Below are 16,938 nucleotides of genomic sequence, written 5' to 3'. Positions count from 1 at the left end.
AGGATGGATTAGACTGCAGTTATTTTAGCCAGGTGGACATAATAAACTGCTAACCGAGTATTTAGTGTACAAAGTATAATTTATCTGAGATGGTTCATGTTGTATATTGGATTATATGTATTTTGGCGCTGTTTTGGTTAGTTTTCCTTGCACTACTTTCACATTCACATAATTGTAATTGTAAATGTGGGTATTTCATAGCACACTGGCCAGTTGTGCAGAAACAGTAAATAAGCTTTGTTGTGGCTCCTGCTGGTACATTGAAACTGAAGCTCCAACTGTTACTAAATAATTGGCATACTGTGAATGTAATACATGCAATCAACACCCCTGATTCATAACAATCTGTACACATCATTTACTTGATTTTAAGAAAAAAATAAAACATCTTATTTCTTTAAGTTAGCAGGTATTTATAAAACCTTTTTATCTGCTGACATTAAGTTTTCCACAATGGCAGGAGGGGGTACAGCACACAAGTAAAATTAACTTTAATTTTATGAATTGCCACTTTTTTTCCCAGACAGTACTGAAAAAAATGAATCCAACAAATCAGTGGCAGAATTTATGATGAAGAATCAACACATTTATGGAACCAATATGAGCCAATGTAAAGAGAGAGAGAGAGAGAGAGAGAGAGAGAGAGAAGGAGGGGAGGGGGGCGAGAGGGGAGGAAAGGGAAAATAGGACAATCCAGGTTTTGTAAAGACAGCAGGTAATGAGAGGACAATAGTATTACTAATAGGACTAATGGCAAAACAAAAAACTAAAATAAAAGAACTAATGATGGTAAGACTAATAATAGGAATAATAATTCATGCGACTAGTAATGGGGGCAGTAGATAGCCTACAGCAGCAGATCCAGACTCTACAGCTCCAAGGGCAAATTAACCTGCAGAGAGTGACAGCAAAAGAGAAGAGAGGAGTGAAAGCACAAAACCACAGGAAAGGGAGGAAGTTGAGTTAATAACATTAATGGAATATGAATGAATACATATATAGAGAGAGGGGAGCTCGGTGCATGATGGGAAGTCCCCCAGTAGTCTAAGCCTAGCTTAACTAGGGGATGGCTCAAGGCAAAGCCTGAGCCAGAACTAACTAAATTAATCACTCCTCTTAAACATGGAGAGAGTGTCTGCCTCCCGGACCCAAACTGGTAAATGGTTCCACAGTAGAGGAGCCTGACAACTAAAGGATCTTCCACCTGTAATACTTTTGGAGACTCTAGGAACCTCTAGTAGTCCTGCATTCTGGGATCACAGTGTCTGTGGCTTGGCTTCCAGCTGAGAATTGGTCTAAGCACTGAACCTTGTCAAACTCCATGCCTAACTTTTGTGTACATGGAGGACTCATTGTTGATGACATGAACCTGATGACAGATGGTTTAGATGAAGAAATCATAGAAGTTAGTTGGTGAAGGTCGGTGGAAGAGAAACTTTCTAAATACATATCAGGTTTTACTGCTGTTTCTGAGGTTCCTGTGCTTAAGGCTCAGGAACAGCTTCTTCCCTGAAGCTGTAAGACTGCTGAACTCTAGCCCTGCCCTGTAGACCCCCCCCCCCCCTCCCCCTCCTCACCACACACTGACAGTCCTGCACTACAACACTTTATCTAGGTGCAATACATGGCTACCTCTGCACTACCACTACCTCCCACTTGCACATGAGTGTTTATGCACGTGCTAACTTCGGCTTCCTTACCTTATCTTATCTTATTTTTTTACTCTATTTAATTGCTAATTGTTTAATTTCACGATGTTTATATATTTCTACTCTAATGTTTATTTTATTTCTCTAATGTTATATTTATTTTTCTACTCTAATGTTTATACCATTGCCCTTATGTTTATACTTCATTCTTGCTCACGACTTTCACGGCTCTGAATGGCTTAAACTGGGACCTGAGTACTAATTTCGTACCATAACATGTAAATGTCCTGGTATGACAATAAAGTTCCTTGATCCTTGATCCTTAAAGAAAAAACTGTACTAAGCGAGGGCAGGAGGTGATCAATGTTGCCTCTGATAGTCAGAATTGTATTATCAAAGAAACCCATGAAGTCATTACTGCTGAGAGCTATAAGAATATATGGATCAATAGAACTATGATTCTCTTTCAACCTGGCTACAGTGCTGAAGAGAAACCTGGGATTGTTTTATTGTCTTCTATTAATGAAGTAGGCTGCTCTGGCATTACAGAGGACCTTCCTGTATGCTTCAAGACTATCTTGCCAGGCCAAGCAGGATTCTTCCAATTTGTTTGTTCACTAAATCCTTTCGACTTGCCAACTGGTTGTAATGTTTTCCATGTTGGGTGAGGTTGGGTGTATTACATCTAATCTTATCACACTTCATACAATATTTTGGTGTTCAATCACTGATTAATACAAATTGTACAATAATCTATTATTAAATAATAAATTTAAATTAAAAAAAGAATGGCCTTATGATGTGGGTGGGTTTGAAACAGAAGTCTGGCACTACATGATGGGATGGCGACAGTCTGGTGGGAAATGATTGTAATTAAGCAGACAACGGCAAATAGAGTTGTGATTGATTTCATCACCTACTTGAAGACTGGTGAAAGATTTGTTGTGTTGTGGAGCATCAACAGAAAACAATAACAGATGACTGAATCTGTTTATTGGTGAAAGAACAGAGGAGAAAGGCAAAAGGCAATGGAAAAATACAGATGCATGACTTGGATATGAACAGATTATGTACTCTAAACAAAAAAAGGCTGGATTAGCCCCAGAGTCCATGTCTGCACAGGAGGTATAGTGTGAGCAGCATGTTAGCAGAGCAGCTGCAGTCACTTCAGTGCTCCATCTGTCACCTGCATTTTGGAAGAAGTCAGAGCCCAATACACAAACCCAGGAAAACCAACTTGGAGGAGTGTCCATCCAATATCTGTTCCATCAGACTTGCGTGAGACAGGTGAAGAAAAAACACATCAGAAATGCTCTTTGCGCAGATTCTCCATTGCTGGCCCAGAAAGCCACATGTTCAGGGTGTGTCAGTTGTCTTATGGTTCTTCTTACGGCTTATTCTTGTTGAGGGTCAAACTAAGAAGCTGTCAGTTCCATCCCAGGTGTTTTTTTTTTTTACCCAGAGTTTCCAAACAGGTTAAACAGACAGGTTCTGTCCATGTAAACAGATATGAATCACATTCAGTGGGATACTTCAGTTGCAGTTTTAAACTGAACTGTCACAGTGTGAACTGAGCAGTAGACCAAAGGTGTAATGAAGTCATTTTAATCCCATCACTTTCCCACAGTGCTCATCTTAACAGAGTCAGTTGTCTCACACACATTCACACATACACACAAACAAACCAAGCCCAACAGAGAGTGATAAATGCAGGCAGCCTCAAGCTAAAGTGGATTCATCCTTCACTGTTGAGGTAACTCTGAATGGGGAGGAATCTGGAAAACCAGCTTCTTCTGTCTTCTATATACATGACAGGAGTATGTCCTTCTGTCATTTATATATACCCCCCCATCCCTAAATAAAACCCAACAAAGAAACAAACAAACAAAAACATACCAAACAAATAGTGTAAGCATTAATGTCTGAAAGCAAGACCATCCCAGAGGGGACACGAGATGTGGTGATCACTGCCAGATGTTGTGGGCACTAACACACAAGAAAAGGCAACACACTGATTTATACACACAAAGCCATCCTATCACAGATCCATATGAACTATGAATGTATCACTACCTATCAACAACAACGACATCAACATGAATCATCTGTAAAGAAGTAATGGCGATGAAGTAATGGGGGCACACACTCTGTACTGGATCCCTGTGTCAACAGAGGAGAGGGGGAGAAACAGACAGCCGGGGAGACGGGGTTAATTTAGAGTTAAAAGAAACACTCCATATACAGGATTTATTACAGTCCACTGGCTAATTATCCCACTTCATCAGTGCAATCATAGGATGCAAATTTCTCAGAAAAACATTTCATAATTATTGATAAAAGAGAAAAGAGCACTGTTAATCTAAACCAAATGTTTAAAAAAAAGTGGCAGTGTCTTGCACTTTACAGATGGACTTACTCTGCTTTCACTCAGTTCTTGAATGAGAAAAGAATCATCGCCTTGACCACATTCTACTCTTTGTTTTTTGCTAGGGTAGATAGATGGTTTTGCCTGGAAATTTAAATGAATAGAAATCTGTGGGGGAAAAAATGCTTTTGAGGCAGCTGTACAAAAGAATGACACAAAAGAATTCATGACTGTAATCCCATATTATATACACCAGTACAAACGACCTGTTCAGTGGACCATCGACATCCTCATGCCTTCAAAGCATCTGTGAAATCTTTCCCAACACGTGGAGGGATCTAGTATTCAGTTTGTTCCACTGCCTCCACATTGTCCAAATTACCAGGTGGCTAGACAGTGTACCAGCAGTGTGTTGCACAACCAGTGCAAAGGAGAGTAATTGTCCATCATGTTCCATATTCATAACACTAACATAAAAAGAAGGTTAAAAAACATCAAAGCCTGAACAAAGATGAATTTTAGGTTTCCCACCTGACCTAAAAATACGCTATCCTCATGTCTTCATATATTCTCATCTCAGTTACAATAACAGCATTAGCATAGGCAGATGTTGAATACTTCAGTAGCTTTAAACCTCTCTGATTTTACAGAACATTCCACAGTTAGAGAATGTAACATACAATCTCTGACACCCAGTTTCATAGATAGGAGCATTTCAATGCCTCTATACAGCAGTGTTCATTTTGTTGAGTCAGTGTTAGAGCCTTATTTTCATGGAACGAAGACCAGTGCTGTGCCTTTACAGTTTGGTAATTTCCTTACCTTGAAATTCAGTTTGCCTATCTGTGTGGTATTTTGGTAACTATTGCAGATCACAGGTTTCACAGGTGGGAGGTTCATTAAAATGAGGGAGCACAAAGAGAGTTCTGAGTATGTTGGTGGAAAATGTTTGCATTCAGACCAGATGTCTCAGGACCACATCTGTTAGGGTTTGAACTCTCAGAACTGCTGAACGTTTTTGTAATTTTATCAATAATATCCAGAGCAAATGCACACCAATGACGGAATAATGCTTAAAATGTAATTATAACACGAACAGCTCAAATCAAGCAATCTGACTGGTTGTTAGTAGTGATATAATAACCTTATACACCTAATTTCTTTACACAATTCACACAATTCAGTATCTGTGTGTGTGTGTGTGTGTTTGGGGGGGTTCAATCTCTGCAGTGGCCTAACTATGGAAGAGTAGACTGAGCAGTGCACATCTATGGAGGAAAAATTACCTGCTGCACCTAAAATACAAGATTCAGAGATACTTAAAAAGGAGGCTGACAAAATGGGGGGAAAAAATGAACAGAACCATTAAGCAAGTAAGTGAAGTTTTGAGAAATTTCTATGTGTCTGTCAGAAACAGTAAAGGGTGAGGTCTATGGCCTGAGCAGTTATGTTGGTCTCCATGTTGGACCAACTGTATTAATAATAATAACTCACTCAGTCCGAGTGTCTCCTCAAAGACAGGTTTTCAACATTCAACAGTCTATTCATCGATGTTGTGAGAACGTCAGTTCTCAGAGAAAAGGACTTGAGACGACAGTTCATCATGTGCCATTATTAGCAAAGTGATGAAGAGGGCACTGGATCCCACCACTCCAGAGGGGTTAGTAAACAAAGTGTGGATGTTCAACTACAATTTGGACACAGGGGAAATGAGGCAACTTAAACCTGCTTCATTCTCCATTAAATAGGACAAAAATTGACTGAAGTATGCAACACTGGCCTCTCTGCCCTGTTTCATCAGGAGAGAAATATCTCTTCCATGATGCACCAGCCTTCTGTCTTCTCCCAAAAAGAAAAACGAAAAAAGATTTGCAGTGTTGACAATGTTTGGTAAGTAGGCTTAGGCATATATCACAGCTAAGGGAGTTGTCAACACCCCTTAGGTGCGATATTATCACGGTATATCATGGACTGTTGTGAGCTATTGTTTAGAATTAGTTATAGGGCTAATAATAATACAAACAATAACATTATAAGAATGATAGAAGAAGAGACACACAAGAGTTCTTGTGTCTCTTCTTCTATCGTTCCTAGTTCACCTTGTGTCTTTGTCTTGTCTGCCCCGCCCTAATGTGAATCACCTTTTGCCAATTTACCCCAGTGAATATAAATCTCAGTTTGTCTGCAGTTCCTGCTGTTGTCTTGTCCAAGTTTTTCCTGTCTAGTTATCCTGCCCGCCTTTGTATCTGTCATCCTGTGTTTGCCACCTGATTTTGTCTCCTACATGTGATCCTTGTGTTTCCCTTTGGACTTACCTTCATTCCCTGGTTTGCAACCCTAGTAAGGACTTCTGAGGTTTTGCCTCGAGTTTGTGTTTTTCCTCCCTCCCTCCCACCTGCTGTTGCTTGACTTAAAGCTTCCTGGCCACAGACTTAATACCAGTGATTTTAAGTCAAATAAAAGACATTGTCAATCATCAGTCCATCTAGTAGTGTTTGCATTTAGGTCTGTGCCTTGAGCCCATAGCTTTAGCTATTATAACACAATGGGGGCTCTGTAGGTAACTAATGGTAGTATTTATTTATTTTTAACTATGTGGTTCTTAAATATGTATGTACCCCTTTCACAACTAAGATACAAAGTGCTTTACACAAAGACATGAAATCTGAAACTTTGAGTGGAATAAAAGATAAAATTAACTTGAGGAAAAAATAGGTATGCAACTGACGCAACCCAGATTCATCTTAACATGGGTAAGATACACATTATAGTTGACAGCATGCAATCTTTATTTCCCTCTGTCCTCATGCCTTTATCTGTACTCACTATCGAAGCCAAAATGGCAAAACACACTTACCGTGGTCATTGTAGGATGTCAGCCAGCTTCTCGTTGTAATATTCGTAGTTTTCTTTGCAGTCCTCCCACAAATTCAGAGGTTCCTCCTCATTCTCCACAAACGTGTCCCAGGTGTAGGAGAAGTCCAGAGGCTTCATGACCCTCAGTCTACAGCCAGCAGCATGCAGGGCCCTCAACCCTGCCTGGATCTCTGCTTCCTCCCACTCAAACAACCGAGCAGAAAAAATGCTCAGCTTGACATTTTTCCTGGCCTTCAACACTTCAGCTATCTTTTCTGCACAAGCAGAACAGGGACTGGAAGAAACATACCTGGGAAGAAGGTGGTGTAATGAAGAGAAAAAAAACATGGTATCAGTGCATTACAAGGATTAAAGACTAAGATGCATTTCCTTTATTGCTGTGGAATAGAATATAAAACCTCTTTAATAACTTGTGACCACTACAGTATATTGACAATACATGCAAATTTTCAGTTCAATTGAAACTTGCAGCCTAGGCATAGGCTGGAAAAACGCTTTAACCATGTTTCATTATTTTGGAACAAAAGCCCACCTAGAGGGTGATTGGCACCACAATTTGCACAGAGCTTCAGTGGAGCATGGCAAATTAGTAAGTTTCATGTTAAAAGGAGTGATTGTTGGTAAGTTATGCCACCCTTCCTGTTTTGGCTGCAGTCTACAGGAAGTATATATATATATATATATATATATATATATATATATATATATATATATATATATATATATATATATATATATATATATATATATAGCTGGAGCTGGAGCCTATCCAAGCTGACTATGGGCGAGAGGCGGGGTACACCCTGGACTGGTCGCCAGTCAATCGCAGGGCTGACACACAAAGACAGACAGCCACATGCATACACACTCACACCTATGGGGTATTTAGAATAGCTAATTAACCTAACCCATGTATGTTTTTGGTATTGTGGGAGGAAGCCGGAGTACCCGGAGAGAACCCACGCAGGCACAGGGGGAACATGCAAACTCCGGTTTCTGGCAATGGTATAGCGTATAACTATACCATTTTAAATACCTGAAAACTTTTTTCAAATGGTCTTTGATTGTTTAGCTCTGAATGGCAACTGAGAGTGCTACATGATCAAGGGGGGAGTTGTAGGTTTCAGCAGTGAGGATCACTTCCGCGTTCAAAAAGCTGCAGTTCCTCAGCTGCAGCTGGGGGCTGGCTCCAGAAGTGAGCAATTCTCCATTGACCCCCATGTTATAATAGCCAACTTTACAGCCTAAAAGAACATATTTACAGCCTGGTAAATTTTTTGTTTTTGGTCTCTATTGATAGTTTTTTTGTACCACAACCGTTTTAGTGTTATTTAGGCTTAATAAATTAGGGCGTGGTTACGTTGAGTGACAGCCCCATAGACAGGCACAGGCAGTTAGTTCTTTGCTAAAGCATCGGCTGGGCTAGGCGGCTACATCCAGAGGCCTCCGGCTACCTCCAGCGGTTGACAGGGGCTGCAGTGTCCGTGTTTGTTTGCCAATGTTCAGATTTTTCAGGTTTTTGTGACAATATGGCTTGTTGTAGTGTAGACTAACTGACCGTCTAAGGAGTCTGTGTTGCAGTTTTTTTGGTAAGTAAATCTATCACTATTTTACCTGGATGTTTGCTCTAATTAGCATGTACCGGCATATTTTGCCGCTGGCTTATGACTTTATTTATAATAATAATAATTTTTTAACTTTTTAGTATATTTTATCAATATGAAATAATAGTGATTGTTCCACAGTTAAATAACAGGCTAAAAATAAATTTCGCCCCACAACCCCACCAAACCCTGCAGCTCCACCTAAAACCTCTCTATGTGAAACAGTCATGTTTAAACCACAGCAGCAACATTATGATCTCCGTTGTATGCTGTGTGTCGCGGTTACACAGGGTCGAGCTAGTCAGGTCGGACTTGGGGATTGTCGTGTGGTGGATGTAGCTGCGTGTAGCTGCCGCTTAGCTTGTTAGCCTAGCTGATTAGTCTTAGACTAGCTCGGTTGCTCTGAGCTAAGTGGCCGGGTTCTCGGCCGGCTGACCTGTAGACTAACTGCCTCTTCGCCAAATATGGAAAGTACACTCTCACTAAAATCCAAGATGTTGCAGCTCAAATGCCCATGGTTTGGTCACAAAACCGACTTCCCGAAACCAATGGGTGACGTCACGGGTGCTATGTCCATGTTTTATATAGTCTATGTACATGATACATTTAATATGCATGTATGGTTATACACTGAATAACAGTAAAGATATATTCTGTGTGTTATATATTGTTAATCAAATCCGAGATTTGTCACTTTACAGTTAAGACATTTGGACACAAGTGGGCTATTGTGAATGATATTTGATCAGAGCTCCAAAATGCATATTAGTCTCATTTGTGCATTTAAGAGCAGAGCTCCCTGCAGACCAGAGGAAAGTTGATGTCTGGAACACAAGTGGAAAAATATTCAAAACAGTCACAGAAACAAGGTACTTTCCAGACTGAAAATAAATTGTTTTTTAATGTGCCTCATTCTCTGTGCCACATACCATCTGACAGTTTAAGAGAGGTATGTACCAGGTGACTGTGTATTTGAGTGCAGGGTCGTAGTGTGGCAGGCACTGTGTGAAGAAGGCTTCCTCAGCATGAGAGCCAGTATGCTCATCCTCCAGATAGCCCCTCAGCAGCCCTTCAGCTGCGTTCCCTTGATCCACGAGGTAACACAGGAAGGTCTTGTTGCGGCCTGAGGAGTATTCCACATTCTTGAACTGGAACTTAAAGACAAAAGGATCAATCCGGTCCCTGGAGAAAAACAGAAGAAGTAAAAAAAAAACACTGACCTTTTAGCTTTCACATTCTGCCATGATGCAAAACAAGGGATTTGTTTATTTCTATGAGATACTGTCAGTGGGGTAAAACTGCGCACCTGACTCCAGCAAGACTATTTCCCCAGAAAAAAATTTCTACTAACCATGTCTCATGTCATCCTAAAGTGTAACTAAAAATGTTGGCAGAGATGTACAAATGTCCCTATCAATCCCTCCTAAACCTGAAGGTTCTGAAGGACATTTATGGACTGAGTGTTTCCCATGTAAACATGCTACAGCTGTCTCACTAGCAAAAGCATTATTGAAGGAAGTAATTTCACAACGGGGACTCCCGTCCAAATTGACCATGTGATAATGATTCTTATTTTGTACACAGTGTAATGCTATAAAGCTGTAAAGCTATCCTAGATTGAGGTTTTACCTGTTGCATTAATGTTTATGTGAAGCCCACCACATAAAGCAACTGGACTCTTTCGACAAGATACTTACAGGGCATTATTTGTAGATGACTAACGCCCCTTTTCCTTGGGATTGGTTTGACAGGGTTCAAAGCTTATCTCCCCAAAGGTAAGAGCTGCCCTTCCTGAGCCTATGTCAGCATAGCTTCTTAACATCCAGCCTGGAGACTAAGTGGTTCAAACTAGTGTTATTTCCTCTCTTAGCACAGAGACAGCACTTCTGATAATTACACAGGACCTTCTAACTGCATCAGACAAAGGACTTGTCTCTATACTTGTGTTGTTAGATCTTGTGGAACATTTAATTGGCATCAAAAGAACTGCACTAAGCTAGTTTAAGTCTTACCTATCGGATCGATTTCAGTTTGTGCATGTTAATAATAAATCCTCCAAGAACACAGAAGTTAGACATGGAGTTCCACAAGGTTCAGTGCTTGGACCAGTTCTTTTCACCATATTATTAGCAAGCACTCCATAAATGTCCACTGTTATGCAGACGGTACCGAGCTGTACCTGTCAATGAAGTCAGTGAGCCAGGTATATAGTCATCCATATAGACTTGGATGACCAGTAATTTCCTGCTATCAAACTCAGATAAGAATGAAGTTATTGTAATTGGCACCAAGCACCTCAGAAACACAATATACAATGATATTGTTTCTCAGGATGACACTGCTGATATTTTTGATCAAGACTTGTCCTTTAACTCCCACATCAAAGAAACTTCAAGGTCTGCTTTTTTTCACCTCCGTAATATTACAAAAATCAGACACATCCGGTCTGTAAAAGATGCAAAAAATAGTCCCTGCTTTTGTTACTTCTAGGCTGGACTATTGCAATTCTTTATTATCAGGCTGCCAAAACAAGTCTGTAAAGACTCTCCAGCTGATTCAAAATGTTGCAGCGTGAGTGTTGACAGGAACAAGGAAAAGAGATCATATTTCTCCTATATTGGCTTCTCTGCATTGGCTCCTTGTAAAATCCAGCATAGAATTTAAAATTCTGCTCCTTACCTACAAAGCCCTCAATGGTCAGACACCATCATTTCTTAAGGAGCTTATAATACCTTATTACACTACTAGAACATGGTGCTCTCAAAATGCAGGGTTACTTGTGGTTCCTAGAGTCTCAACTGGATAGACAAATTTAGCCAGATTCCACATTTGGTAGTCTAATTAGAAGGCTCTTTGTTAGACAGCACTAGAAGATCTATTTATCATTAATGTGCAATTTCCCCATTGTGGGACTATTAAAGGTTTATCTTATCTTTTTATCTTATCTTAATAATCTGCAACTGTTTTACATGTAGAGACATATTAAACAGTTAACAGGTGACGGTCTCAGTCTCTATGTCGGTTAGAGATATCAAGAGGTAATGCAGGAAATGAAAGTTTTTCAAAATTGCTCTGTTGCATCAATGAGACTGATAACTTTTTTGAAGACAGAACATCATTAACATTAGATAGTTTTTCCATTAGTTATCTACTGGATCTCAAGCAGTGTCTTAGTCAGTTACAGGAACTGCTCTATAAATAATAACCACTCTATAAATACTATAAATACTATAAATAATTAATTCAAACGCTAAATTTAGTTCAGCTGGTGAAAACTAAATAATTACATCAGACAATACAAGTTGATTAGAATGATTACCTGTAGTTCAACGTGTAATCTGCCACAGCTAGAATGTTGAGAAGAAGTTTGTATGGCTTTTATTTTGAAGATTCTCAGTCATCCAGGCCATGGTATTTCCAAAAGGCAACTGGACTTGAAAATGTCCAAGTCCAGTGGCCTTTGTATAGCTTTTGGATTTAAGAAGTGCTGAGTGATCAGTCAACAGCAGTAGTTTACTGTAGGCCAGTTAGGGTTTGATCAAATTCTAGTTGAAAATAGAGGTTAGTTTGAATCTACATTTGAACATTTTATAAGATGCACAATGCACCACCCAGGTTATACGTTTTATGTTGTTATTAGATAAATTACATGAAGTTAGTTTATCACATTATTGGTTTCTGCAGGTTACTTCTCCTCATGTTCACTATGTCACATGTATCAAATGTTACCACCAATCAAAAGGTTGAGATTCATATCAGCTAAATTCATGTCAGTGCTAAATGCCAGGCAGTTCAGTTCCCAGTGTAAGTATGTGGGACCAAGGGATCCTCTGTCCTGCTCACTGCTGTGATCAGCGCATTGGGTTCAGACACAGTTAAGGCATCAAACTATAAACCAAACATAGAATGCTAATGATGTAATTCAGCCTTAGCTCTGTCCATTAAACTGCTCCATGAACCGTAATTGGTGATGTGGACCTACCCTGTGATGATTTCAAAAGGAGGTAGTTCCATTGGCTCTACCTGAAAATCTCCATTCTGACCATTAGCTACTGCACCACTGGTGGCTGCTGCCTCAGCTGATGGGACTTCTCCATTATTCTCTGTCTTCTCTCCATTGTTCTTCTCTTCCTTTACATCCTTGGTCATTTCAGTTGCTTCTTTGTCTTTTCTCTCTTTTCTTCGCATTACCATACGACTTTTGTCAGCCATGGTCAAAGAATGACAGTCTGAAGAATTTGTGGGTTCAGAAAGTCTGTGTAGAAACAATTATAGAAAAAAGGTAAGTTGTAAAGAAAGACTGAAGGTGAAGACAGAAGACCTGAAACAAAAAATGACTAGACAGAAGACAAGCTGAAAGGAATGGAAAGCAAGGGAGGGGGGAGGAGCGGAATGCTAGAGAGGACAGGGGACAGCAAAGGAAGGAAGTAATGCAAGAAGAGAGAGAGAGACACCAGACAAGAGCGTTCATAGGTTTGAGCATGAACTACGCTAATACTAAGGAAATCATTCTGATTGGTGGGGGAAAACTTTGCTCAGATATATCAAAGCCTACAAAGCTTTGAGGGGCAGCTAACCAACCCCATCTTTCTAGATACTGTATTAAAACTCAACGTACATACAAACATACTCAACATAAAGCTCAGCATAAAATGCTGTCTACCAGCAGGTTCAATCTAAAAATATCAGTGTTGGCACTAGCCTTTAAAGGCTCATACAGGGTGAACCATGGTAGACACTCACAGGCAGCTGCAGCTCACAGACCAAGCAGGTCTATTTCAAGACCTTGAGGGTGGGGGAGGAGTGGCCCCAGCTCTTTACCATGGACAGGTTGTGTGTATACAGTGTGTGTGCTTATATCCAATTTGACAGACTAAGACTGTAGTTAATGTCATCTACCGATACACACAGGATACAGGCAGTATTTGCTTGCAAAAATTAAGTATTGCTTGCAAGGCCTTGTCTAATAGCTTTCCTGAAGGCAGAAGAGATCTCAGTCAGTGTGTCAGTGTGTGATGGGGTACAGATCAACTGAATAATGGGGTGCCAACTGGATAGACAAATTTAGCCAGGGTCCACATTTGGTAGCCTAATTAGAAGGCTCTTTGTTAGACAGCACTAGAAGTTCTATTTATCAATACTTATCTGTTATCTCTTAACTGTTTTATATGTAAAAGCGCTTTGAGACAATTATGATTGTGGAAGGCACTATATAAATAAAAATGAATTGAAAATTGAATTGAATATGTAGAGACATGTTTAACAGTTAACAGCTGGTGTGTTATGTCTCTATATGTCCATTAGAGAAATCAAGAAATAATGCAAATAATTAAAGATTTTCAGAATTGCCTGAGACTGATGAACTTGTTTGAAGACAGAACATCATGAACGTCAGATAGTTTTCCCAGTAGTTCACTAGTGTTTCCTGATACCTTTGCCTGCCCCAGTCTCCAGACATGGCTACAGTGTGCACATCAGACATATGACATTGTTTTCATTGACAACTTTAACTCTTCTGGCAGCAGGCATCCTTCAGTGGAAAAAATGGTATTAATCCGAATGCCATGGGAACCTGTGTTTTAGCCTCATGTTTCACACTATCTACATACAGCCCCTCATAAATGACTGCTAAAATCCACCTCATACCATACATCACACTAGCACAGTCACAGAAAGCTCTGTTTGTTTCCAAACCTCAAATGAATAGAGTTTCTGCTATTCATGTGATATGGGGCCATAGACCTGGTCAAGGGTCAAGAAAGAAGTGTGTTTATCATTAATACTGTTGCACCCCATTTCATAAACCCCCATAGTACCTCAGTATTCCCACATATGACATTGGCAACAGGGCTTCTTAGATGTCTCAGAGCAGTAGCAGCAGCAGAAAAAGCTGTATTAGCATCATGCGATCTGGTTGGAGAAGTTTACTCTCTTGTACTGTTTTAAGTCCAGCAGAAACACAGACTGTATTACAGCAATAACAGAAATTTGCTCCTCCAGACTGAATCTGCAGGATACACCTCTGATTACTGCAGACCTGGAATTATTTGTGGCTGGTTCAGCCTCAGCAACAAACAAGCAAGATCTGCAGTAGTTACATAGCAGTAAGATAGGATAAGATAACTTAACTTTATCAGTGTTGTGCATCCAGTCCAGTTTATTGTTAAACACCCAGGTGAACACCCAGGTACTTGAAGCTGTCCACCAACTCAATGTCTGCACCCTGGAAGTTCACCGGTGTGTGGGGTAGTGTCCTTCTCCAGAAGTCGATCACCATCTCCTTTGTCTTACTGCACAGGTGGTTGCGCTGACACCAGTCACCAAAGTCCATGACGACTGAACTGTACTCCAGCTCATTCCCCTCAGACACACAGCCAACAATGGAAATACTGCGGCCTGTTAGTGAGGTAGTCAATGGTCCATGTGGCCAGATGTTCATCCACACCTGCCCCCTCCAGCTTCCCTTGCAGCAGCGCCAGCTGGATGGTGTTGAAAGCACTGGAGAAATCAAAAAACATGACCCTCACATCGCTCCCGGCGGTCTCAAGGTGAGTCAGTGCCCGATGCAGCAGGTAGATGAAAGCGTCGTCTACATTGTAGTTACACAGCTTGACATTAGGGAAATGACCTGGAATACAGGAAGGTCATCAAGGACTTTGCCTGCTGGAGTGAGCTCAACCAGCTGCAGCTCAACACGAGCAAGACAAAGGAGATGATCATCAACTTCCAGAGGAAAGGACATCACCTCACTTCGGTGAACATCCAGGGATTGGACATCGAGCTGGTGGACAGCTACAAATTCCTGGGTGTTCACCTAAACGATAAACTGGACTGGACTGACCACACCCATGCCCTCTACAAGAAGGGACAGAGTCGACTCCACCTGCTGAGGAGGCTGAGGTCCTTCGGAGTGTGCAGGCCTCTGCTCAGGACTTTTTTTATGACTCTGTGATGGCCTCAGCCATTTTTTATGCTGTTGTCTGCTGGAGAGGGGGCAGTACAGACAGGGACAGGGGAAAGCTCAACAGACTGATACGGAGAGCAAGCTCTGTCCTGGACTGTCCTCTGGACTCTGTGGAGGAAGTAGGGGAGAGAAGGATGTTGGCTAAGCTGACATCCATCATGGACAACACCTCCCACCCCCTACATGACACTGTGGGGTCCCTCAGCAGCTCCTTCAGCTCCAGACTCCTACACCCGCGGTGTAAGAAGGAGAGGTACCGCAGGTCCTTCATCCCAACAGCTGTGAGGTTGTACAATGCCAACACATAATGAAACCATGTTACATATTACTACTGCTCTGCACTGCCATAATTCTGTTTTCTGTTTACATACATGTATCACCAGTCACTTTCTCTACAAAGACTCAAGCACCTTTTGTATATAGTATATAATATTTATAATCTGAGTACTTTTGCCTTTGTTTTTCTCCATTGTGTTTTGGATTGTATATTGTTATTTTTATATTTTCTTTTACTGCCGTTTCTACCTTTTTCTATATGCTGCTGTAACAATTGAATTTCCCTGTTGTGGGATGAATAAAGTCTATCTTATCTTATTATACTAGCAGAACCACTTCCCTCCAACTTCTCTGCACAAGACGCAGAGCTGACACCCTCTCATAGAGGCATTTAAACATGCAGCAAGGAAGACAGCAAACATTTATACAGACAGTCATTATGTCTTTGGGGTGGTTCATGATTTTGGCACACTGAGGCGCTTTCTAATATCAACAGGCACACCAGCTGCGCACCACAAGTTTGTAGCTGACTTCCCAGAAGCTGTACTTTTACCTGAACAGGCAGCAATATATAAATGTGATTGATGCTCATACTGATTCAGTTTCACAGGGAAATACCAACAAAACAAAACAAGCAGCTCTAGAGCCTCTCACCACACACTTGGTTCATGTGCTTGACACAGTGACACCAACAGCTAATTTGCAGGAATTGCAGGGCAGAGCAACGAAGGAGGAGAAAGCTCTATGGACAGACAAGCCCATGTCAAATGTTGGTATGGGCCTAATAACAAACCATGTCTGCCCAGCTATATCTTTCCTTTTCATGCCAAGTTGACATGTGGTAAGGACCACATGTCATAGGGGGGAATTGTGAAAGAAATTCAGAGACATTGGTTCACAACAAGGTTTTCAAATTACTCAAAAAAGCTTTTGTGAAAAATGCCACAGAGTGCACATCCACCGCCTGATGAACCTTTTAATCATTTACAAATGGATTTCACTTAACCAAATAAGAAGTGAAAGCAAAAAATATTTTCTAGTATAATATTTTCTGGTAATTGTTCATGTGTTTTGAAAATGGCTTGAAGCTTCTCCCACTTCACACTGTCATCTGCATGATGACAGTGTGACTATGTTGACTCCCTTTTAAAGGTAATAAAGCTCAGAAAATATATTCTCTGTTCTGTAAGTCTTTGAAATGGT

General features: G+C 40.6%; 1 protein-coding gene across 2 annotated transcripts; it reads right to left on the bottom strand.

Annotated features, from left to right (window-relative positions):
• Positions 1-214: 214 nt before the first annotated feature.
• On the bottom strand, positions 215-12,898 carry LOC121178813 (C->U-editing enzyme APOBEC-2-like). Of its 2 annotated transcripts, none has more exons than XM_041033187.1 (4): positions 12,478-12,898; positions 9,453-9,677; positions 6,872-7,180; positions 215-892 (listed from the first exon to the last, which is right to left on the bottom strand). In XM_041033187.1, the coding sequence occupies exons 1-3, from the start codon at positions 12,705-12,707 to the stop codon at positions 6,877-6,879; spliced, it is 759 nt and encodes a 252-aa protein (XP_040889121.1). In that variant the 5' UTR covers positions 12,708-12,898; the 3' UTR covers positions 215-892; positions 6,872-6,876. The 2 variants fall into 2 exon arrangements, with proteins under 2 accessions (XP_040889121.1, XP_040889122.1); XM_041033188.1 differs by lacking the exon at positions 215-892 and adding an exon at positions 2,655-3,809.
• Positions 12,899-16,938: the final 4,040 nt, after the last annotated feature.

This window comes from Toxotes jaculatrix, chromosome 3 (assembly GCF_017976425.1).
Source record: "Toxotes jaculatrix isolate fToxJac2 chromosome 3, fToxJac2.pri, whole genome shotgun sequence".
NCBI lineage: Eukaryota > Metazoa > Chordata > Actinopteri > Toxotidae > Toxotes > Toxotes jaculatrix.
Note: the sequence above shows the minus strand (reverse complement) of the source record. Positions and strands in the feature narration are given on the sequence as shown.

Excerpts from the sequence above, each read along its gene's own strand:
- LOC121178813 (XM_041033187.1), bottom strand. The coding sequence starts at position 12,707 with ATGGCTGACAAAAGTCGTATGGTAATGCGAAGAAAAGAGAGAAAAGAC. Across the intron at positions 9,678-12,477 it reads CCTTTTGAAATCATCACAGG|GGACCGGATTGATCCTTTTG; the intron begins GTAGGTCCACAT and ends GTTTTTCTCCAG. Across the intron at positions 7,181-9,452 it reads CTCAAATACACAGTCACCTG|GTATGTTTCTTCCAGTCCCT; the intron begins GTACATACCTCT and ends CCTTCTTCCCAG.